General features: G+C 42.2%; 1 protein-coding gene across 3 annotated transcripts in view; it reads right to left on the bottom strand.

The window, feature by feature from the left end:
• WDR4 (WD repeat domain 4) overlaps nt 1-25,568 on the bottom strand; it is a 31,754-nt gene extending 6,186 nt beyond the window's left edge. The window contains exons 1-8 of one of the 3 annotated variants that reach the window (XM_037903350.2): nt 25,228-25,568; nt 22,881-22,940; nt 20,110-20,256; nt 13,279-13,435; nt 12,596-12,708; nt 8,308-8,368; nt 6,208-6,306; nt 312-376 (exon numbers count right to left, since the gene is read on the bottom strand). In XM_037903350.2, the coding sequence (XP_037759278.1) occupies nt 312-376; nt 6,208-6,306; nt 8,308-8,368; nt 12,596-12,708; nt 13,279-13,435; nt 20,110-20,256; nt 22,881-22,940; nt 25,228-25,337 (812 nt within the window). In that variant the 5' untranslated portion in view covers nt 25,338-25,568. Of the gene's footprint in view, nt 1-311; nt 377-6,207; nt 6,307-8,307; nt 8,369-12,595; nt 12,709-13,278; nt 13,436-20,109; nt 20,257-20,843; nt 20,899-22,880; nt 22,941-25,227 lie in introns of those variants that run through there. The other 2 variants (XM_037903361.2, XM_037903370.2) reach the window with 2 other exon arrangements.
• Nucleotides 25,569-26,120: the final 552 nt, after the last annotated feature.

The raw sequence follows: 26,120 nt of genomic DNA, 5'->3' as shown, positions 1-26,120 counted from the left end.
TGAGAGCTGATCCACTGAGCCCTGAACTCAAGAGGAGCTAGAGTATACAAAGACTCTATAAAACACTGCAAGAGTTTACTAAACCAAGCAACTTTCCAGCCACCTCTGTTTGAATTGATACTAAGGGCTCTCCTGATCCTCATGCTAAACCCACTGACATGCCCATGAGGAAACCCATCCTTTAAGAGTCCACAACAGGACAGCCACTTTACATTCAGAGAGAGTCAAACTCCCAGCAATGGATGTCTCACTGTCCCCTGCCCTTTCTTGAAATAGCTATAATTTTAGCAACTGTTCCCCTTTATTCTTACCAGTCGCATAAAATGGCAATGTAATTTCCTTGACAACAATAGGCTATTCTCGACACGGCGTATTTCTGACAGGAGGGAAAAAAACATGTCATTATAACCTTAAACACTTAGGGGGGAAATTTAGGTTTAATTTAGGCACTTAATCTATGGAATTTAATGGGGATCTCCATTTTAAAACATAATTTAGTCAAGCTTAAGTTAATAGCTTGACAGTAGTCCTTTCCCCCCAAAATATATCACATTTTTGCCTTCCATGTCCCCCCCACCCCCACAAATAGTCAGCATAACTATCTGAATAATTTAACCAGACATGAAGGCAGCACAGAGCCTACTGAGAGACTCCCAGCGAATAAACAAGCAGGTGCAGCCTAAAGGAGATGACAGCATCATTTTAGCTTTTAAGGACTGTGAATTATAGGGGAAACATTCACATATTTTAAGTGTCCTTAGCCAGAACGCCACCCTATTGGTTTATAGGTTACATATAACAGGAAGATGATGGCCACCAGGTCTGGTGTAAAAAGCAAATGCAGTGATGTGTAGCCAATGTTTTTGTAAAGTGGTCTCAAATTTCACCCTTTGATAAACTGGCTTCCAGTGGGATGTGTGCTGTAAAAAGGAAGGTGAGTGGGATGGGGGAAATGGCTCATTTCAGCAGAAGCACTAATAACCAAGGAGGGAGGTAGCTTTACTGGACAAAGTTATTAAATTCCTTTGCTGGAAATATTGTACTTCCTGCCCGAAAACTACTGAATATACTGCCTGTAGACCACAGCATTAAGTTTGATTTGAGGGTGGATAGTAATGAAGAACCTGTTGTTTTGTTTAGTTTTTAAAAAGGCTGCAAGAATTCTGCCTGGGGTACTTTTTGCAGTCATGGGTGTTTTAAAAAAAAAAAAAAAAAAGGGGGGGGGAGGGGCAAAAACTTGCTCTTATGTATTTTTAAAAGCCTTGGAGATGTCATCTCTGGAAGGAATAGTTTCCCTATTCAGAGGGGAGGGAATAGCTCAGCTCCAGCAGAACAGGGGAATTATTCCAATCCTTCCTTCACTATGCTGGCAACACTTTAAAAGGGGTTTTTGGAGCACCTCTTCTGGCACAACACTGGGTGAATGGTCAGTCATTGCATAGAGTCCCTAATTAACTATGGCTCTGAGCTCAATTCAGGAGCAATCACAGGGTTCCTAATTCTTCAGCTGGCTGTTTGGAGTGCAGGCAGTGTCCCGGGCCTAATGTTTGTACACGTAATTTGGGGAGGAAGCAAGGGCTGCATTGCTTTTCAACACCCTGGGTAGCGAGTGTAATGCAAGATGATAACCCCTCTTGCCCAGAGAACCAGATTCATGTAGGTTTGGTTTATAAGCCACAAAAATAGAGATACGAACAGCAGGAAAGAAGGTTACACTGTGTCTTCCATCCATATTTACACCCCACTAGTGATATAAAATATCTTAATTACAGAGAAGGAAAGAATGCACTGTGCAATATCATCTCTAAGCTGAAAATAAAAACCAGGCAGCATGTACTTCCCTCCTCTAATCATCTGTTTAGACATAAGGGGAACACTTTCTAAAGGTCACTATCAACAGAGAAATAAATTTCAGAGTACTTGAGAACAGATGGGATTGGTCTGTTGCTACTCTGCAGAAACAATTATTCCATGTTTACAGATGGGATCCAGTCTTTCTATACAATACATGGATATTAAATCATTCAAGATTTAAGATATCGAAGAAGGTGAGGGTGAAGGGTTTGATGAGAGAGTTATTGCAGCTACCAAGAATAGCTCCACAGTTGGGTAAACAGAACTATTTACATTGTGATTTTGTAGAAATGATAGCTTCCCTTGTTGACAAACAGCAGCAGTGGGCTCTCTAGAAAAACGAAGTTGTATTCTAGATCTCCTACAGCACCACTCCTATCAGACAATTTGTGGCATAAGTGATGCTAACAGACAGAATAGGCAGGGTACACTTTGTATGTAGGTCCAGAAGGGACACTGGTATTAAATGCCCAGCAGCACAGTTCAACTCTTAAATTGTCAGTTTGACAGGGTTTTTTTTAATGGATGTGAAATGAGATCTAGTAACTTAATTGTTTGAGCGCTTGCATTTTATTCCACAACATTTTTTTTTTGGTTAGGCAAGCCCATGGGACCTCTATACTTAGTAAAAAGATAATTCTAATGAAACAATTCATGGTAAACAGGTGTCGCTCCTTTTACTTCAGCCAGCCATCACCTTAAAATTAACCTTTGACATTCTGTTAGAAGCAGTGATCCTGTGAAACACAACAGAAGTATCTGGGTAGAGTTGCGCAATTTCTGTTTTGACCTTTAGACAAATGGATCAGATCAGGTGAACACTTGGACTAGATAACCTTAGAAGTCCATGCCCACACTACTGTGGGATTTGTTCCCTATCATCAGCTAAAATGACTACTCCTGAGACCAGCTCTACATCACTTCAGCACAACCATATATTTCCCCAAGACAAATCTATTTAGCCTGATGGATGGTGAAAACAAATCAATTCTTGTGCTCATATGCACTGTCATTATAATGAAGCATGATTATAATAAAAAGACAAATCAAGTCACTCATCTCACAAGCTTCAATGAACTCGCAGTGGGCAAACAGCAAAAATTATAAAATGCCAGATGGAGCAGCAGAAAAAACAAGGACATCCCATCTGATCTCTCTTGTAATCAAAACCTTTGTAGCTAATGCACTAGCTACAGTCTGTAAAGTGTTGACGGGAAAAGCAGACTCTAAAGAATAAGGCAAGAGTAAGTGAGACCATTCCTTTACACAATACAATGAAGTATGGGTCAAAGATAGTCACTACCCTCTGAACCTGTTGCCTCCATGAGACAGGGAAATACCACAACTGACAAAGTTACAGCAGTAACTTCTTCAGTACTTCTGGCACTGAATGCAATGTCAAACTTCTGAAGCATGGGCTCTCTTCTGGTCGTCAGTCATGGGCTAACACTAGAGAACACATTCTCTACGAGACTGAATTGTTTGAATGTTGAGAATCTGAAGGTGAGGAGTTTAATATCCGTGTATTCATTGATGGCCATGCACTCACAAAAAACAAAGGTTTGGTATGTTAGCAATATAGTGTATTGAAGGCTGTGATGTGCTACTGAGAGTTGGAGACAAAAACTGATGCCTGGTTTGACCAGTATATTAGCATACATAATTAAAGCAACAATACAACAGTATTTGAAACCACCAACTTTGAAAGCTAATTGACAGACTCCATCATCCCACACACATAGAGCCAATCCAAGGCTAGCTTTTTAGAGGAGATGGAAAAAAAAGGCTACTTCATTTGTAAGAATTTGTAATAAGCAGAGGCCTCACAGATTCAAAAAAGAGCTCAACCTGAAGTGACGATGGCGTCCAAGAAACCTATCTGGATGTAGACACTGTTTATTTTTCCATGCAACCTGTATAGTAGAATTGTAAAATAATGCTGGCTTGCAATGATATAGTGACATGTTGCAGATAAGCTTTCTGGGACTTTTTTCTTGGTGAGAAAGAAACTGAGAATAGATTCCTGGTACCATAATGAAATGTAAATGCTTTCCATTCCAAGCTTCTCTCAGCCCATGAGGAGCAACTTACTCAAGTGACATCACATGAGGTGACAGCAAGAGTCTGTTACACTATTCCTGAAAACTACCACTTAAAAAATAAACTAATTGTACTTTTTCACATTACGTGTAGCAGTAAATGAGTTACAGACTTCAGGGTTGTGTATATATAGTTCTGAAAAGGTGTTACTGTTCCTTCAAACTGAGTAAATAATTATACCGGTCTGCGGGAGGATGCATTAGTCCAAAAACTGTCTCCAAGGGTTCCTTTCATTAATATTTCATGACAGTTTAAAAACATCAAACTGCTAGTTCCTTTCTGTGGAGGGAGGAAAAGAGCTTTCTAAGGTTTGTCTGAAATGAGACTCTGGATGCAATTAAAAGCAAATTCTAGGTTCAGAGCACTAGATTCTATGATACAGAGGACCAGCCTGAAGGGGCTTACCTATGGATTTGAGAAGGACTTGCACGCTGTTCCTCTGACACAGAAGAACTTGCTAAATAACCTTTTCACAACATTTAGAGAGCACTTTTCAAATAAAAATCCCAAAGCTCTTGACAGGTTTTGGCCTCATCCTACAGTCCTTCCACCTGCTCAGCTCCCAGTTAAGTAGATGGGACTGTACATGCAGGCCTGTAGGATGAGGTCATACACAGACCACTTAGAAAATGGCAAACCCTTTAAAGAGAGCCTAGCACTCAGCTGTGGGGAGAGGGTGAAGAATACCTTCTCCAACTGAAACTAAAGGGGACTATTAGCAATGCAGAATGGAATACTTCACTTGGATTCTAGCCTGGACACTGGGGTAAGAGTGCCTTAGGAGTAATCGGCCACAAGTGGCAAAACCCTCTCAAGTTTTATCCGAAAGTCACTATCTAGAAACCCATGTCTAACACTAGACTGGGACATTAACTGACTAACACAGGGAAAAGTGTCACCTATCTGACTCATACGGAAGAAGATCAAGCCTTGTTGTTTCAATGAAAGATAGAATAGCTAGACCAGAGGTAGGCAACCTACGGCATGTGAGCTGATTTTTCAGTGGCACTCACACTGCCCGGGTCCTGCCCACCGGTCCAGGGGACTCTGCATTTTAATTTAATTTTAAATGAAGCTTCTTAAACATTTAAAAATCCTTATTTACTTTACATACAACAATAGTTTAGTTATATATTGTAGATTTATAGAAAGACCATCTAAAGACGTTAAAATGTATTACCGACACGCAAAACCTTTAAATTAGAGTAAATAAATGAAGACTAGGCACACCACTTCTGAAAGGTTGCCGACCCTTGAGCTACACAGTCACATAAAAAAACAACAAAAAAACCAACCTACCAAGCAAAAGATGGCTTCCCACAGATACGCAACACATGGATGACTGAACAGGCTAAGTGGTAGCTGGCTCAGATTCATTGCAGATGTCAAGGACAATACTCTGTTGTTCCAGATGCTAGTATGGAACAAATCATATGTGGAGGCAAGAATGGATACCACCAGATCCAAGAGTTTTCAGTACAAATTAAAATATACTTCAGCGTTTCAATTCAGTAAGGTAATACTTCTCCTGGTAATTTGTTACAAACATTTTGAAACTTTCTGCTCAAATGTAACTTCCAGGGATGTTAAAGCTATAATTTTACTAGTTTCAAAGTCGCTTCATGCTAGACTTTCAGTTTCACTATCTGCTTAACAATTTTAGGTTTAAGGGCAAGTTTTGTATACCACAGACAAATTGAAAGCTTCGTCTTAATTTCAAACACAAGTTTTGGGATAACTGCAGAAAGCAGAGGGTGGCATTTTCAGAAGTGCCGAAGAGCTTGTCCACACGGCAATTTAGTGCACAGAAAGCAGATGTTCTTGCTTGCAGTGCACTAACTGGCTGCAAAGACCCTATTACCATCCATTGAAAGTTTCCTACTGCGCTTTGACCTACCGTGTTTGCAGGCTTGCACTTTTAGTGTACAGTAGCAGGATCCACACAGACAGCTAGTGCACAGCAAACTAGAGTGCGGCAGATTTACAACCCGGCTTGCTGCACACTAAATTGCTGCGTGGACAAGCCCTTTAATGACTTAGGAGCACAAATTCTGTTTAGTTCTAGTGAGATTTATGTTCCTAAATCCCACTCTTTATGAACTGTGGTTTCTACAACTTAAACAGGATCTCCCACCCACCACCATAAAGAAGAGCTGGTTATAATACTAAACAGTAACAGAACATGTTTTTAAGCCATGGGATACAGGAGCACAATGAAAGCAGGAGCACACACAACTCATCACATATCCATACCTTGTCATTGTTGGTTGCCTCAGTCTTATTCAAACTGTTTAGATGACAGCAGTGCACTTCTTTCCCACTTTTGTATTCCCAAAGTCTCAGAGTACAATCCTGAATAAATTCAAATGGACAGGTTGATTAACACAAATCACTGGCACAGAGAAGCCAGTCATGGTCTTCAGAAGCTAGCTAAATCATACTTCTCCTCGAGATACTTCATGCATAAGATTCTAAACCCTCAAAGAAACTGGTTAAATGTTCTCAAATTGCAGATGAAGGCATTTTAATGAAAACATAATTCAGCTCAATTCTAAGTTATTCAATCATACAAAAACGTTATTTTTCTTTGTAGTGGAAATTAGGTTGCTGGATGAGTGGATTTTGAGCATCTCGTAAATAGCACAACAGTAAGTGTGCTACGCACTCACCATCTTAATGATACGCCTCTTAGGTTGCTCTTTCCCTCACCCACCCTCGTACAGTACCCGAATCCTTTGGATTATAAATGTAGTGACGGAGAAAGCCCTCAATGAACTTAGTTATCTTTGAGATTAAACTCTGTTCTGGGAAATATCACTGAAGTTGCCTCCCTATGAACGAAATAAAGCCAGGGGCTAACACAGAAATTGCTCAGAGAGATACTGCGTGGGAACAAAATACAGAACCTGTGGGCATGCAATAGGAAGAAATCAAATAAAAAGATATCACAGTTACCACAACATTACAGACTTCAGTTCTAGAGTGTATTCTCCCCCCTTGTGCAGTTCCATTAGTGAGGTTTGAGCTGCATACACACTAATAGAGAATATTGTTTCCCCTCTCAGAGGACTGGAATCACCTCCAATTGTTCATTCTTTCTGGGTCTGGAGTTGTCATGTGGTGCTACTGATAAAAACAACTCTTGCTCTTTCTACAACCTCATGATTTACAATTCAGAAAGTCTTGCAAGGAGGAGAAGTTTGATTAAGACTTCAAACACGTTAGTTCATCTAAAAATATCCAGGATTTTAATGCTTATTAATTGTTAGAGGGACATTAACTATCATGGCTGGCTGGTCCACCCAATGTTTAATATACCTAAATTGCTGAATAGACCCTTGATAATTAATTTGTCAGTACTCTCAAGCAAGAGTTAATCCTGAAGAATTGGTGAGGACTGTGTGATTTCTCCATCCCAAAGAACTAGAAATGATGTGAAAAGCAAGAAGAATGCACAGTTTAAGATGATGCTACAACCTCACAGAAAGAAGCCTTGGAACAAAGAAACCTTGAGTGCACAGAAGCTGAACACAAAAGTACAGTACAGCTTTTTTTTAAAATCTCTATGAAGAATAAAACCTCAGAAGTGAAAGAAAGAAAGAAAAAGAAAGAAAGAAAGAAGTGGATAGGAAACAAAGGTGAGTCACACTAAAAGTGGAGACCAATGGCAACAAGAAAAAGGGTAGTAATATTGAAAATTAACAATATTTAAAATGCATGTGACTATAAATTAACATTAAATTTAAACTAAAAGTAGGCTTAACATGTTCCATTGGACCTTCTAGATACTGTCACTTAGCACTTCAGAACGCTCAGTGCTCATCTTTGAATGCGATTCCTACTCAGAGTAGGAGATAGGGCCAGCTAATATGGAGACAGCTAACCATAATTGCAACCAAATTCAGATAGGCCAATACTTCCTCCATCCCAAACCTCAGTACTACACCGAGATGAGTATTTCAATACATTTTAGGTCACTACACTGTTCACAGCATTCAGTAACTTGCAGAGCATTCCTGACATTTCTATGAGTTAGTGGAGTTCTGCTTTTAATTAAAAAACTGTTATGGTGAAAGTGCTTCCATCATTAGAAATGTCAATTTCAGTTCTTGTCTGGGGACTAAGAACTAAGTATGTTTTCCCTAATAAGCAATTGGCATTACTGTAAACGGAGATCATATCACCGCTATCTTACTAACAATAGAAAGATCAAACCCAGAGTAGAATCTTGGTGGGAGTGGAACTGAATGCAAGGCTTCCACCTCTACAGAAACCAAATCCTTGCAAAACAAGCAGACAACTGAAGTCTGACTCATAAGACTCTCACTTTTTTCCAAGGACCAGAATACATACCCCAGAAGCTGATAGCATAAGATCTGGATAGTTTGGTATTACAAATATTCTGCTTACAAACCTAAAGGGAAAAAAGTTAAGAGTTCAACATTTATGTGTCGTGTCAGTGTAAACAGAGTACCAATATAATAGTAAGCATATTTTAAGGTTACACTGTCATCCACTATGTATATTTTTTCCTGTAACTTATGTCTTTCTATTGCCTTCTTAAAAGGTAGCTTCTCCCCCTCAGACTAACTGGCAGACAGAGATAGTGATATTCATGATATCACTAATATTCCTGGAAAAATATTCCACATAATACAAGAAGTGCTTACTTTATTGAATTCTAGGAATTCTATTGATCCCCTTTTAACTGGAGAAGACAGTGCTGCTTGTGTGAATATGTTTTTAGTCATTTAGATCAGAATATGACAGAATTAGATTTACAAATAGATTTATATCATGCTCATGGATCAATTAAAAAAACCCACATACATCAATATAGATTTTGTTTTTAATTAGTGAAGTCAGAGCATCAGTGCATGAGGGTTCCCTCATAGCAGCTGGGGACCATCTAAGGCACCATCTACTCAATTTTAGGGCAACCAATCCATTTAACTATTTCCCCACTGTCCTTTCTAGGATTAGCTGCATCCAGTTAGGAATCCCAGTAACATTAAGGAGCTTATAATACTGCAACTTCCACCAGGATACCCCTTAGGGTCCTTATGAATCCACAAAGAACTTCCAAAGTTCCTCACTAACCCAGGGGTCATGTGCACTAACGTAAAACGCTGCCGTCAATCCACTGCACAGGTTAGAACATACGTTTGAGTTTTACTTTTGTTTTTTGTTTTTAAAGGGGGAATTCTTGCTTCTGAAAATAAACAATTTAAAGCCAATTAAAATATCAAGTGAATTTTGCTAGTTACAAAGCAGTAACTGCAGGTGCATGGAGGCATAATGCTGCAATTTCAATTACAAAAATAAATTTAAATAAAAATACACACCATTCAAAAACAGGAGAACTCAAGTGAGAAAAGCACTGAATCCCCAACTGATTCATTATCATATTTAAATAATGAATTTTTAGAAGTGTGTGCGCCAATTGTATTAAGTGCCTTTCTATTGTGGAATTGTTAATGGAATTGTTTGTCCAGGCACACTAGCCCCCACTTACAGGCAATGTCTTTTTTGATCAAAACTCTTATGTTCATTAAAGATACAACTGTTAATACAATAAGCAGAGATCAAACACAACAATGTAAATACACAACAAAAGCCTTGAGTTCAAAGGCTATTTAAGATCTTTGACATTAATTTAAAAATTATGCAGCTTCCAAAGAAATGTCTAAAATCTATGCGGATAAATTCCCGACAGTCAAATGTGATATTAATTAACATTAGTATTAATAAGATATTTAAATATCTTATTTAACTGTATTGTTAGCACTTTATTAAAACTTTTCAGTACAGTGGAGTCACATCTTACGCGGGGGTTAGGTTCTAAGGTCAGCACGTAAGACGAAAATCGCGTATAGTCAAAATATCCCTTGAAAATCCCTTAAATCACCCATAAAGTACAGTATACACTAGAACAGGGGTTGGCAACCTACAGCATGTGTACCAAAGGTGGCACATGAGTCGATTTTTAATGGCATGCTGCGGGTCCCGGCCACTGGCCCCGCTCAGCCCCCTGCCAGCCTGGGTGAGCAGAACCCCAGGCCGGCAGTGGGCTGAGCAGGGCCAGCAGCCAGGATCACGGCTGCCAGGAGCCAGCAGACGGAACCCCAGACCGGACACCAGCCGCGCTGAGCCCGCTGCCGGCCTGGGGTTCCGTTCACTCAGCCAGCAGCGGGCTGAGCGGGGCCGGCAGTTGGGACCCTAGTGGCAGGAGCCGGCAGACAGAACCCCAAACTGGCAATGGACTGAGAGGGGCCGGTGGCCAGGATCCCAGCTGCCATGGAGCCAGCGGACAGAACCCCAGACCGACAGCGGGCTGAGCCACGCAGCCCGCTGCCGGTCTGGGGTCCCAGCCGCCGGCCCCGCTCAGCCTGCTGCTGGTCTGAGGTCCCGGCCACCAGCCCCTTGCCAGTCAGGGTCCCGGCCGCCAGCCCCGCTCAGCCTCCTGCCAGCCTGGGTGAACAGAACCCCGGGCTGAGCAGGGCCGGCAGCCAGGATCCCAGCTGCCAGGAGCCAGGGGATGGAATTATTTAAGCTCAGTACCAATGTGGACACAAGAACAAATGGATATAAACTGGTCATCGGGAAGTTTAGACTTGAAATTAGACGAAGGTTTCTAACCATCAGAGGAGTGAAGTTTTGGAATAGCCTTCCAAGGGAAGCAGTGGGGGCAAAAGACCTATCTGGCTTTAAGATTAAACTCGATAACTTTATGGAGGAGATGGTATGATGGTGATAACATGATTTTGGCAATTAATTGATCTTTAAATATTCGTGGTAAATAGGCCCAATGGCCTGTGATGGGATGTTAGATGGGGTGGGATCTGAGTTACTACAGAGAATTCTTTCCTGGGTATCTGGCTGGTGAATCTTGCCCATATGCTCAGGGTTCAACTGATCGCCATATTTGGGGTCAGGAAGGAATTTTCCTCCAGGGCAGATTGGAAGAGGCCCTGGAGGTTTTTTGCCTTCCTCTGTAGCATGGGGCACGGGTCACTTCCAACAGGATTCTCTGCTCCTTGAAGTCTTTAAACCATGATTTGAGGACTTCAGTAGCTCAGACATAGGTGAGAGGTTTATTGCAGGAGTGGGTGGGTGAGATTCTGTGGCCTGCATTGTGCAGGAGGTCAGACTGGATGATCATAATGGTCCCTTCTGACCTTAATATCTATGAATCTATCTACGAACCCCAGACTGGCAGCGGGCTGAGCCGCTCAGCTCGCTGCCAGCCTGGGGTCCCAGCTGCCAGCCGTGCTGAGCCCGCTGCCAGCCTGGGGTTCCGTTCACTCAGCCAGCAACGGGCTAAGCGGGGCCAGCGGCTGGGACCCCAGCGGCAGGAGCCAGCGGACGGAACCCCAGACTGGCAAGCGGGCTGAGCCGCTCACCCCGCTGCCAGGCTGGGATACCTGCCGCCAGCCCCGCTCAGCCTGCACTACTTAAATTGTTATTTTTCTTTCTCTCTCTCTTTTTTTTTTTGCCGAGCGCATATAGTTGAATTCACATAAGTTAAATCTGCTTAAGATGCGACTCCACTGTAGTTAAATTAGACTGGGCTAAGGTGACTGCAGCATATCCAATAGAGCACCACTCTCCTAACTCTCCTTTAACTCCTGTTCCTGATGATGTGCGTTGATACCTCATTGCATGTGAATGGGAACAAGTGAAGAAAAACATCTGAAAATATGTGTGTAAGTAGCGCCAGAGCCAGACAAGCAGAAGTTTGTGTGTGAGCACACGACATAGTGCAATGCTCTGCAGGGGCATTTCTCTGGTGCTCACTGTACTATGCCTACGAAGGCCAGAATAATGGAGAACCTCTATTGACCATGATGGAGAACGTATGTTAATGTCAAAACAAATCTAAATGGGAAGGCAGTATGTTCTGCAGAAAGCTTTGAAATACCACTGCAATTTCCTGCATATCAGAAGATTTTCCATAAAAATCTATTCAGATATTTATCTTCCCTCCTGACTGGAGAGGGGATGCTGGGGCAGGGAGCACAAATCTTCCTGTAAGCTAAAGAAGGTGATAGGGGAAGAGAAAGTGCCCTAATTGGAAGTCCCCTATCTAATGCTATTGTTGTGACACCAATAGATAGCAAGGATTGGAACCCTAAAATCTCTCCAACCAAGCACCACTTTCTTCTGCTGCGCTCTCCTCTTCAGGTACCCATGTCCCTAACCTCACTCAATGAGGACATCAGGGAAAGGAAAGAGCACTCTCCCTTTGCTTTTAAACAGGGGAGAGGGAGATGTGCTCCCTGTAATCTCTTTTACTTTGTGCTTCCCCCACAATCTCTCTTGCTTTAAACCCTGCTTATATCCTCTTCTCCCTACAGTGAGCTCCCCCTATGTTCTGTCTTGTATATTGATTCAGTTATTATACTTATTGCTGTAGCTCCTTAGGAGCCCTAGTCATGGACCAGGACCCCATTGTGCTAGGTGCTGCACAAACACACAACAAAAAGATGGTCCTTGCCACAAACTAAGTTATAACTGTATCCTGGACTAAAACACTACAGCGTGGGGAGGTTCTTTAGTTCAGAATCTAGCTATTGCTCCAAACAGAAACCGTTCTCCTCTAGCCAGCCCTTAAACACAGTGGACAGCTCCACAAACTTACTCTCTGTGCCCCAGACAGAAAGATACGATGTTATGTGGCGCTCTAGTCAAACTGACTCGAATCTTCTCATCTCTGTCCGCAGTTAGGATATACTGGTCATCAGGACTCAGCGCCTGGCACAAAGTAAGCACACAGCACAGACAGTTCAGGATGTCTCTGGATGTGCTGCTTTATAACTAATGATTAAGCAATAAACCCAAATACACTAGTTTCATGATTTTGAACGTATCATGCAAGCAGAAAGCCACAATTTACATTTAGAATGCAAGCCCCAAGCCTTTTTGATAAGTAGTAAAGAAGCAGTAGCCGAAGGCAGGAATATTGTTGAGTTTATCAAAGCCAATAACCTCCAGAAGGCGCACAAAGGAAGCTTTGTTACATTTAAAAATGGACTAAGCACTAAAATATTGCAGTGCCACATTGACAGGCTAGACTGGAAAACCTCATAAGTGAATTGCATCTACTCACTGCATTCCCTCTGCAAACTGTTCTCCCTGCCTCTTGCATTTGTGTTCTGATAAGAACTTAGAGGGGAAAAAGATGCTGTTTTTCAGTCTAGCTTATACAAAGAAATGAGGTTTTTTTGAAAGTCATGAACTTGGGATATAAATAACATAATGCTAAAACTTCTTTAAGGGAAAAGAAACAGGTTGCGTGAAAACCCAGTTAATAAACATACATACCACATCCAAGAGCAGGGACAAGTGCCCAAGCTCAACCTTTCCTGCTTTTTGTGGTTCTGTTATTGAATAAGAATAAACATCACCAGACTTGTCTGCAACCAGAATCTTATCCTCTGCAGCTGTAATAATCAGAGACGTGCATCTTCTAACAACAGACCTGAAAGAAAAAAAAATGGTCATGATTAGAGATATTCAGAGATTTTGACATGGCCTTTCGGTCCCTGTTTGGGGCAGGTACCTCTTCCTCTTGAGTCATAAGAGTGCAGCATGGCCACCAACTCAGATTTCTTCTGATCAGAAAAAGTCCGTCCCTGCTGTGCACACAAGATCAGCTTCTGAGCATTCTTCAGCTGTTCACAACTCATTTTCTTCTCTTTTCACTATTCCTTTCCTACAGCATTTGCTTTCACTGCAGTTGGCACTCACCAGTTCACACTGTCATAGATCTCACACACTGCCACCACATCACAGTTTCAAGATAACAGCATCTTTAACCACTCTCCGTGATCCGTTCCAGAAATGTCCCCCCAGGTCTCAGGCCTCTAGTCTTTACCTCTCTGAGCAGAAACCCATGTCCCTCCTTTTTCCATATCAGAGCTTTAGGTTGCTGTTCACTGCAATTCTACCCAGCAAGCAGGTCTGAGTGAGGCCAGGTCTACACTACAGACCTATATTGGTAGAATTATGTCAAGCAGAGGTGTGAAAAATCCACACCTCTGAGTGCCGTAGTTATACCAACTTAACCCCCTGTGTAGATGGCTTCTCCCACTGACACAGTTACTGCCTCTCGTGGAGGTGCATTAACTACGTTGACGGGAGGAGCTCTCCTACTGGCATAGTAGCAACTTCACTACAGACAAGCTCTCAGGTCAGCCCCTGTGCTTTGCTTTCTCTCCAAAGGCTACGACCAGCATAAGCCAGCAGTGACCACACAACTACTACATGCATACTACAAAACACCTACATGCATACTAAAAACTTACCTGAGATCACCCATCAGTCCTATGGAGACCCCAGTAGGTTCCAGTCTAACACTCCAGCAGGGTGGGTCACCCTTTGGACCAGAGGTCATTTGAGTCAAAAAGAAGTCCCCTGAGTCTGTTTAAACTCAGCCGTTTATATAAAAAACACTTTTCCCCCTTGGGACTCTGATACCTGTTTGAAGCAATATATGCAAACCACCCCAGAGGGAGACACTTCTCTGCAGCTGTTTACAGTCCAAGGGACGGCAGTTATCACTCCTTTCTATACTACTATGCCTCCCCCCCACCCCCACACATGCTGTTTTTAGTTCCAGAAAGAGCTGTGGAAACCCTCCCATGTGGAGTTGAACACAATTCTTTGCCTAGTGATACACAGAATATTCATAAATTTAATATGATACAGTCCCCACAGATACTGTGACAGATATTGCAACCACATTCGGTATGATCAGAGACATAAGGTGGATGAGGTCATATTTTTTTGGACCAACTTCTGTTGGTGAAAGAGACAAGCTTTTGAGCTATCTTCTTCATGTCTGGAAAAGGTCTCGGCGTCATAGCTAAATAGAATAGTGGAACAGATTGTTTACAGTAAGTAGTTAACACATATTGTAAGAGAACATCAAGCTGAAGTGGCCTGTTAACACCTCTGCAGCCATAGGACCAAAAAAAAAAAAAAAGGAGGATTAGTGGGTTACAGTTTGTTGTAATAAACCATAAATCCAATGTCTTTATTAAGACCATAATTGTTAGTGTCTACTAAAGTTATTAAGCTCTCAGGCTCGTCTTTTGAAAGTGTTGTGCAGGTTTCCTTTGAGGATGAGGACTGAGAGGTCAAATACAGAATGATCGTTTTGTGATGTGTTCGCCTACAGGTGAAATGGTGTGTTCATCTTTTATTATTTTTCTTTGAGATTTCATTTGAGAGAATAGCGATACTTTGGTTTCACCCACATAACTGTTATTGGGGCACTTAGTGAATTGGAATGACCATGTATGACTATTGTAACGCACGTGTATGAAGAGGCATACTGAACGTTGTATGTATAAACCTAATTTTGGCATTTCCTGACTTCCTTGTTTAACTATGCAGGCTTAATGTTCTCCAAAGGCATCTCACAAAACTGGGTGACTGAGCAACAAAATGGTAAATGAAATTCAATATCGATAAATGCAAAGTAATGCATATTGGAAAACATAATCCTAACTATACATACAAAATGATGGGGTCTAAATTAGCTGTTACCACTCAAGAAAGAGATTGTAGAGTCATTGGGGTAGTTCTCCGAAAACATCAGCTCACTGTGCAGCGGCAGTCAAAAAAGGCAGAATCTTAGGAACCAAAAGGAAAGGAATAGATAACAATAGAGTAACTTTCAAAGTGCCACTATATAAATCCCTGGTATGCTCACAGCTTGAATATTGCCTGCAGTTCTAGTCACCCCATCTCAAAAAGAGATATATTATAAATGGAAAAAGGTACAGAGAAGGGCAACAAAAATGATTAAGGGTATGGAAGTTGTTCCATATGCGGAGAGATTAAAAGGGCTGGGACTATTCAACCTGGAGAAAAGACGAACAAGGAGGGATATGATGGATGTCTACCAAACCATGAATGATATGAAGAAAGTGAATAAGGAAGCTTCATTTATTTATCCCTTCACATAATAGAGGAACCAATGAAATTAACAGGTAGCAGGTTTAAAAAACAAACAAAAAGGAAGTACTTCTTCACACAATCAACCTGTGGAACTTGTTAGCCAAGATGGTCAGGGAGGCAACCTCAATGCTCTAGGTATCCCTAAACCTCTGACTGCCAGAAGCTGGGTCTGGCCAACAGGGGATGGATCACTTGAGGATTGCCCTGTTCTGTTCATTCCCTTTGAAGCAACTAGCATTGGCCACTGTCGGAAGACAGGTTACTGGGTTAGATGGACCATTGGTCTGACCCAGTATGGCCGTTCTTATTTTCCAAATAAAATTGGATAGACTTGCCTAACATAAAATAAAAAACACACAAATAAAACGTGCATAAAAACTATGGGGAGGGAGACTTGGAAGCTCTTCTGATTTTCAGTATCTTGTCAATAACGTGTAAATTCCATGTACTGGTGCTCTTTGGCTAGCCACCACCAGAACACCCTGTCTCATGCATCTTACTGCAAGAGGAAGCCCCTCTGATGTGAGCCTTAGGAACATCATAGCTAGATAAATTTGCATCATCCCCAGCTGTGCAGCTCTTAAGGTGCACAGAAGGGAGCAGACTCAGATAAACCTTACACATAGCAGACTCCCTCATCCTTTTGCACCTTATGAGGTTCTTATGGAGATTTGCAAGAAATAAGACAAGGGCTCAGCTATGCACTTGTAGTCCACTTAGTCACCAGGATTTAAGTTCAGAGTTTCCCTTGCAACAGCTGATAGCCACTTAAGCCAATACAAGATCAACAGTTTGTGATTATGATTAAGATTAAGATTTTGTCATGGTTATTTTTAGTAAAAGTCACAAACAGGTCATAGGCAATAAACAAAAATTCACGGAGCCCATGACCTGCCCATTACTTTACTAAAAATAACCAGGGGGCAGGGCTAGGTAGGGGGAAGAATGGAGTTGGCGGGGGGGGGGAGGGGGGGAAGGGGAGGACGCTGCTTGCCATGGCCGCACACAGCCCCTGCTCCAGAGCTGACTGCAGTTGCAGGACAGGGGTGCGCAGCCCCCACCAGGCGAGGGGTGTGTGGCCCCCTTCTGCAGTTCCCACTAGGTGAGGGGTGTGCGGCCCCCTGCTGCAGCCCCCACCAGACGAGGGGCGCTGTGGGGCTGAGGCATGCGGCCCCAGTTGCAGTCCCCGCCAAGCCTAGGATGCCACAGAGCTGGGGCGCACAGCCCCGGCTGCAGCCCCCAGTGGAAGTCACAGGGCTGGAGCTGCAGGGTCCTGGTTTCAGCCAGCTCCAATTGTAAAGCAGGGGCACACAGTCCTGTCTTCTCCTCCTAAAGCCCTAGAAGTCACAGAGGTCCAGTAAAGTCACAGAATCCGTGACATCTGTAACTATATCGTAGCCTTAATTGTTTTTGTCAACTTTCACAAGGCAGATAAGATCATGGACAACCACCTGATAATTGGCAGGTGAGTTTGAAAACAGATTTCACTCTTATTTTGCTTTAAAAACTGTATTTATAGTTTAATATTATTGCTGCTGTTATTAGTTTTTATTTCTAGATGACTTTTCATCCAAATTGCTCAGTGCAACTGTGCATTAATTTATGCTTTAAGACTCCTGGGTAAATAAGGACCTCACCCACTACTGAAATGCAACGATCCCTGGGGTGAAAAAAGCATTATATAGGGCTTAAGTCAATATACTCCACTGTCATTTTAGGACTTTTAAAGTAAGCTGTTTTTCACATCCTTATGGTTTATAAGACGCTACCAACTATGAATTCATTAGAGCTTTAGGATGCACCAGTATAGGAATAGGTTACTTTCTAGCTTGCTGACTAGCTGGATACTTACTACAACATATGGGATATATATATATTTTTTTCGCCCTACCTTTATTGCTATGCAGCAGATACAGAAGTTCTCGGGTTTAAATGACTCTCCAGCAGGTGCCAGCATTGTATTAGGCTTGCTACATATCTTGCCACAGACAGCTGATATTGATTTCATCTCACACCAGAATATGGAGCTCAAATTTATTTTAGAGTTATCTCCCCATGCAATGATTGTTGGGTTTTTTTTGGTATTCCCAGTTTCCTAATGGAAGAAAGTGCTGTTTCAGAATTCCTGACAAACTCTGTCTGGGTTCCAGGCGGACAACCTAGCAGAACACTGAAAATCCAGGAATTACCCGGTATGCCTCAGAGTTAAAGATGACAAAAACAGGACAGAGGACTGTACTATTCCTTTGGGGCAGTGAGAAGAAGTGGATGCATGAGGAAACAGAGGTAAAAATCATGATAGTTCTGGCTAAAAAGTCAGCCTAATCTTGGGGTCTGACTGCATACAACAGCAGCAATATTTCCACAGAATGGTTATCACTCTCACCGGAGCTAAAGCAGAAACTCTGAAACAATGACAAGAGACAAGTGGGCTCTGTGATGAGATTAATCAAATTTCACGCAGTAAAATGTGATCTAAAACTGCAGAATTATGTGCCAGCAACAAAGTCACACGTTCTGAAGGTATATTTACACTGCAATTAAAAATCCACGGCTGGCCCATGCCAGCTGACTCGGGCTCAGAGAGCTTAGGCTAAGGGGCTGTGTAACTGCAGTGTAGAAGTTCGGGCTCAGGCTGGCGCCCGGGGTCTAGGACCCTGCGAAGCGTGTGAGGGTCCCACAGCTCAGGCTGCATCTGGAGCCCAAATGTTTATACCAAAATATAAACAGCCCCTTAGCTCGAGCCCCATGAGCCTAAGTCGGCTGGCACAGGCCAGCTGCAGGTTTTTAATCACAGTGTAGACATACCCCGAGATGCTAATTAGATATCTGTGACCATAGTTTTCCACAGTGAAAAAGTACTGATCAGAAAGTGATGCAGGAGCTCATCAACTTATCACTTCTTAATTTTAATGTGTACATTTACTTTTTATAAGACTGACCAAAAGAGATTAGAGCATTGTTTATTTACCTGTGCACATGACTGCACCATGCAATTATTCCATTTCTCCTTTTCTTTGTGTAGGTCTCCAACGCAGCAAGAGAGAACAAACATTTTTAAAATGGGAAAATGTGGTTGTCAGAAGACAGGAAGTTGGATTCGGGGTGGACTCAAAGTCGACTCAATAGCAGGGGACTCGAGGGCAGATGTATTACTTGAAACTACTTCAATCCTTTATAAGATTGGTTTTTGTTGCAAGCTGATGTTACTTTAATTTATTAGGGTGCATATAACCCTAATCACAAGAAAAGAAGGATGACCTTGAGGTTAAAGCACTATAATGGGAGTTCCTTTCTATTATTTCTAGATCTGCTACAGACTTCCTATATGACACTGGGCAAAACACTAAAGGTCCATCATCTACACCACAGGTAGAACTGAGGGGGGAATCCAATAATACAGTTCCATTCTGCTTTGTAGATGGGATAAGAATCTAGCATTCTTCAGAGATCAATATAAGTGGAAACTTCATTTGCCAAGACTTTGCTTTTGAAAAGTCCTACATGTCTTCATATTGAAAACTATCACAATCAGCAGAGAAAGATTTATTACAGGAGGACCTCTAGTGGACAGCAAGAGATTGTACTTCTTTCAAAAGGAGGGGGTTAGAGAAGAGAAGGCATGCAATGCATAACTTGTACATAAGGACAGATTTTTAGAACAGCCTCCAGAAGCTCCCTAACATCCTCTTGCCCGCAAACCTATCTTGGATTACGTCGGTAGCTGGAGTAGTGCTCAGGTTAATGAGTGTGTGGTTCTTTAAGATTTAGTGTTCACACAGAGCAGAGAGGGGCTCAGTTTTTAAATATCCAAAAGATACTTTTTGTAACAAGTGAAGAGATTTTTTTTCTTATATCCTTGGCTAAAAGCTTGCCTTCCCAAAGCTAGTGAGGTGTACACATTTTAATGCGCTTTTGCAGAAAAAAAAAGGATGAAAGTCAAAATGGAGGAAAATTGAAAACTTTTAGAGGGAAGCTTATAGAGTACAGACACCACTTCCAGCTTAACCTCTTAACATTGGCCCCTCAGTTCCACCAGCATTAAATTCACTCAAGCAAGTTAGAGGAAAGAAGGAGAAGCCAGTAGTAACAAACAGCTGTGCCCCAAATCCTGCCATTTTAACACTGTAAATATCAGCAGTCATTCCAATTTATAATACACAGACACTCAATATCCTGCTTCCTTACCTGACACTCAGGCATTCCCAGCAAGGCTTAGTACGAAAAAGAACCAGACGTTTGTTGTCATCCGTCAAAGCAAAATAGCCTCCTGATGAGGAGAAGGCAAAAGCAAGAATATCATCACTTGCTTTAACTCCTGGCTGTCCATCCTGTCTAAAATACAGAAAGCAGAAAATGGTGTATTCATGAACAGATAGCTTTAAACATTTACTTAAAAGAGAAACTTGTCATCAAAATGCCAACAGCGTTAATCGCGATTAATCGCAGTTTTAATCGCAGTTAAGCGACAGAATCCAAATTGAAATGTATTAAATATTTTTGAGTGTTTTTCTACATTTTCAAATATATTGGCTTCAATTCCAACACAGAATTCAAAATATACAGTGCTCACTTTATATTTCTTTTTGAATACAAGTATTTGCACTGTAAAAAAACAAAAGAAATAATCTTTTTCAATTCACCTAATACAAGTATTGTAGTGCAATCTCTTTATCACGAAAGTGCAACTTACAAATGTAGATTTTTTTTTCTGTTACATAACTGCACTGAAAAACAAAACAAGGTAAAACTTTAGAGCTTTCAAGTCCACTCAGTCCTACTTCTTGTTCAGCCAACTGCTAAGACAAACAAGTTTGTTTACATTTACGGGAGATAATATTGCCTGCTTCTTATTTACAATGTCACCTGAAAGTGAGAACAAGCATTCGCATAGCACTTTAGCATATCTGGCACGTAAATACCTTGCAATGCTGGCTACAAAATGATTCATATGCCCCTTCATGCTTCGGCCACCATTCCAGCTTCCATGCTGATGACGCTCATTAAAAAAATAAAGCGTTAATTAAATTTGTTACTGAACTCCTTGGGGTGAATTGTATACCTCTTGCTCTGTTTTACCCACTTTCTGCCATATGTTTCATGTTATAGCGGTCTCGGATGATGACCCAGCACACGTTGTTCGATTTAAGAACACTTTCACTGCAGATTTGACAAAACACAAAGAAGGTACCAATGTGAGATTTCTAAAAAAAGCTACAGCACTCGACCAAAGGTTTAAGAATCTGAAGTGCCTTCCAAAATTTGAGAGGGACAAGATGTGGAGAATGCTTTCAGAAGTCTTAAAAGAACAATACTCCGATGCATAAACTACAGAACCCGAACCACCAAAAAAGAAAATCAATCTTCTACCGGTAGCATCTGACTCAGATAATGAAAATGAACATGCATTGGTTCACACTGTTTTGAATAGTTATTGAGCAGAACCTGTCATCAGCATGGACGCATGTCCTCTGGAATAGTGGTTGAAGCATAACAGGACATACAAATCTTTAGCACATCTGGCATGGAAATATTGTGTGATGCCGGCTATGACAGTGCCATGCGAACGCCTGTTCTCACTTTCAGGTGACATTGTAAATAAGAAGCAGGCAGCATTATATCCCCCAAAATGTAAACAAATGTGTTTGTCTTAGCTATTGGCTGAACAAGAAGTAGGACTGAGTAAACTTGTAGGCTCTAAAGTTTTACATTCTTATTTTTCAGTGCAGTTATATAACAACAACAACAAAAATCTACATTTGTAAGTTGCACTCTCATGATAAAGAGAGTGCACTACAGTACTTGTAATGGGGGAACTGGAAAATACTGTTTCTTTTGTTTTTTTTTACAGTGCAAATATTTGTAATAAAAATAAATATAAAGTGAGCACTGTACATTCTGTATTCAGTGTTGTAATTAAAATCAATATATTTGAAAATGCAGAAAACATCCAAAAATACTTAAATAAATGGTATTCTATTATTGTTTAACGGCGCGATTAATCACACGATTAATCACGATTAATTTTTTTAATTGCTTGACTGCCCTAACACCTAAACTAAAACTAGAAAGTTAGATCTAAATTCCACTTATTCAAAAGAAAATAATTAAAGCAATATCTAGAGGGGTACAGTCAACCAGAAATCTAATATTAAAATAGGACTTTGAAGTACTGTACCTGCACTTAAATATCTACCTAAGTTTTTGTAGCTTTATAATCAGGTTTTCCTATTTTGAAAGTTTCTCTTTCCTGTTTCTGTGGAAAAGACTGAAACCGACAAGAGGAAACATACTGTGGGTCCAGTGCTGCATCAATATCTGCTTACATGTGTGCTGAGGTCTGTGCTGGCAGACCTTCATGTTGGATCAAAATCTAAGCATCCAGGGGAAACATCAGAACTGACTATAGGTAAAGTACTGTCCAATGCTCCAAGTACAATTAAAAGATAGATTTCTCCCCCACCCTAATTTCTTTTCAATTCTTGTAAGTTTAAATCAGGGGTCAGCAACCTTTGGCACACACATCCCTTGGCCCACACCACTTCCTGCAGCCCCCATTGGCCTGGAACAGCAAACTGCGGCCAGTGGGAGCTGCTATCGGCCAAACTTGCAGATGCTACAGGTAATCAAACCGTCCCAGCCCGCCAGCAGATTTCCCTGACGGGACACATGCCAAACGCTGCTGATCCCTGGTTTAGATAAAATCACATAGAAGCATTGATTAAGTTGCCCATGTTCCTTTTAAACAATCTTTCACCATCATACCCACTCTAAGCAAGAGTAAGACTCAAAATACATAAGTTAACAAAACAGATGACACATAACTAGAAATTAAGCCAGTCATCTCACATCACTAGGCGTTCCTAATTTATTCACTTTATTCTAGTTGACACCACATCATCAGAGGAAGTGATCCACCCTCTGAAAAGGTAGTAAAGAGTTTATACAAAATCTCTCACCCTCTGTCTTCTTGAGACTTTTTGCCTGCAGTGATGCAGTCATACATGAAGAGATCAACACTGGAAATAAAAGGGTTAACAAAAAAAAAAATCACTGTTTTCCCATGAAGAGTGCTGATTCATTTGTAATGCACCATAGTTATATACTTTATTATGTCTCCTTGCCTCCGCTGCCAACATCCCCTGGCACCTCAAAGGCATCCCCAGATTACTCATCAGTTGTTGAAGTCTGGCACCTCATATCCCACATGCAAACCAACCAGAAGCCATTAGTCGATAGGAAAGCAACTGCGATTTTTTTCCTGTGAAAAACTGAATTTTACACTTCTACTAGTCTCTCAATTGTATTTGCCATCTGCTCTTGAATCTCTGTTTTGGCATTTACTGTGATTCCAGAAATCAATGTGACAAGCATAACCTCATTCTGTACAAGCTGCCAGGAATCATAAAGACTGGTAAGCTTAAAATGTTATTCTTTGTACATGAATAATTTGTGTAACAACTATCCATATACTCCTGTGACTGGAGACTGAGAAATCAAGGCCTTGCATTGTCCCGCATGTGCATGCTTGTTTACCTCATCTTGCTATGCTATCTGCGTAGCCCTTGGGAGAAGATCCTTCTACTGAAGGATGGTGTAATAAGCACACAAACAAACTAAGCATGCTGGCTCTATTGTTGCTGGGTAATCCAGTGGTGTAGTTATTGTAACAATGTTGCATGGATAATACTTATTCAGAACATGTTTAAATCCTATCAAGGTTTTATTTTGGGCCTTTTAAAAGAAATGCCTTCAACTTTAAAAAAGAGGTAAATAGGAATTTTTAACCTTTCATAGTTAGAAGTAATACCTAAAATTTGAGAAATTAGAGGGAAAATACTGCTTTTTCAGTTTTAGATACCAATCCTGCAAATACTTGAGCTCAGACTTAATTGGATAGACATGAATAGTACCCACTGAAGTCAATGAAACTAATTATATACACGTATCAGAGTGGCAGCCGTGTTAGTCTGTATCCGCAAAAGTAAAAGTAGTACTTGTGGCACCTTAGAGACGAACACATTTCTTTGAGCATAAGCTTTCGTGATACATGCAGTGTATGTTTAGGGGGGGAGGGATAGCTCAGTGGTTTGAGCATTAGCCTGCTAAACCCAGGGTTGTGAGTTCAATCCTTGAGGGCCATTTAGGGATCTGGGGCAAAAATTGGGGAATGGTCCTGCTTTGAGCAGGGGGTTGGACTAGATGATCTGCTGAGGTCCCTTCTAACCCTGATATTCTATGATTCTATGTATTTGCAGGATTAGGGATGTACCTTGAGCATGACAACAAAGAAATGTATTTGTCTCTAAGGTGCCACAAGTACTTCTTTTCTTTTTGCAGATACAGACTAACACAGCTGCTACTCTGATACATGTATCAGTTTCACTGACTTCAGTGGGTACTATTCATGTCTATCCAATTAAGTCTGAGCTCAAGTATTTGCAGGATTGGTATCTTAAACTGAAAAAGCAGTATTTTCCCTCTAATTTCTCAACTTTTAGGTATTACTTCTAACAATTTGTTAGTCTCTAAGATGCCACAAGCACTCCTTTTCTTTTTGCGAATACAGACTAACACGGCTGCTACTCTGAGAAGTGTGTGTATAATCAGTTTCACCATTTCCCCTGTTGTAGGAGTCTCTCTCTCATAGCAACAGCAGAAAAACATTTAAGATGCAGTGTGATCTAAAACTACCAAAAACAGTAGCAGAGTCAGAGGATACTTTAACACCTGACAGTACTGATAACCAACTTTTTACAGTGATTAAGTTTCAAGTGGATGGTGCCTCTTTAACGATACAGACTAACACAGCTGCTACTGTAACCTCAGCAAGTATCCCTTTAAACAATGCCCAGATATATTTAGAATTAGCAAGGTGCAAGAATAAGCAACATACAGGGTAGTCAAATAAAGTCACACAGTTAATAAAGATACGTTCATCTGCACTCGGGCTGGGAACTGGCCCTCAGCTGGCTTTAAAGGGACTGAAAGGCCACCTGGAGCCAAGGGGGCAGGGCTGCTGCTCCTGAACTCCCAGGGAAAAGGGGGAGGCCCTTACGCAGACATCTCATTGGACGGGGCGGGGTTTAAAGACCGGACACGTTGCCCCGCAGGCTCCCCAGCCCGCCACGCACACGCGCAGCGGGAGGCCGCGTCTCGTTCCACGCAGCCCCCCCCGGGGAGGGGACAAGCCTTGCCCGGGCTCTCGCGCTGCCGGACGGCGAGCCGCGCTCAGCATCCGCCCGGCGGCCGCCGCCGCCTCCCCCCGTCCCTGGGCAGCGCCGGGCCCCCGCGGCCCGCACTGACCTGGGCTCCTGGTAGCGGGCAGCCAGGAAGCGGCTCCCGCCGCTGGCAGCCATCAGGGCTCCACAGAGCGCCAGCCCCGGGCCGCGACCCCCGGCCGCTGCCGTCTCCATGCGGGCGCCACCCACGTGCGCGCCCCCCAGCCGCGGTTGACCGAATAGCCGACGCGGGGCGTGGACGTCACACCCCAAGGCGCGCTGGCTAGTGACGTCCAGGGGACTCCTCCCCTCTGCGGCGGGGGCCCAGGGGGCGGCGCCTGCGCAGTAACGCACAGGAAGGGCGAGGCTGGCGGCAGCGGGGGAGCAGCAGGCGCTGGGTACACGCCGTCCTCGTTCCCTCCCGCGCTCGTGCGGAGCTCGAGGATTCCGCCTTTTTGATCCCAGCATGGTCCCCTTCCTAGTGCGCAGGCGCCCGGCAGCCTCCCAGATCCGCCGCGCCCGGCTGCTAGGCCAGCATCTGGGCCGTAGCGCAACCAGTGGAATTAGAGCTCTGGCATGGGGGGGTGTTTTGAAGAGTGTTTTTATTTATATTTCTGTAGCGCCTAGGAGCCTTAGTCATGGACCCAGACCCCCTTGTGCTAGGCGGTGTAATACATAGGATTTGCTCCCTCCCAGCTGAGCCTTTCTTTTTGTTTTTGTTCTATCCCTGTTCAGTACATTGCAACTGGACACCTCAGTCCTGTAATAAATTGCAGATAGTTTGGGTAGCTTCTGTCATACCCATTGTAAATTCCCAAGAGGCTTTAGGTTATTAGAGTTAAATAATGGCAGCAGGAGATAAATTATAAAAGGGTAGGCAAGGGAAGAAAAAGATGATCCTGGTTGAAATTAGAAAAGAGTGAGAGGCAGAAAGATGAAGGTTGTTTCAAACAGTAAGATCTGCACAGAAGACCAAAT

The sequence above is a fragment of the Chelonia mydas genome, chromosome 1 (genome assembly GCF_015237465.2).
Source record: "Chelonia mydas isolate rCheMyd1 chromosome 1, rCheMyd1.pri.v2, whole genome shotgun sequence".
Taxonomy (NCBI): Eukaryota; Metazoa; Chordata; order Testudines; family Cheloniidae; genus Chelonia; species Chelonia mydas.
This window is presented reverse-complemented; position numbering and strand designations above follow the sequence as displayed.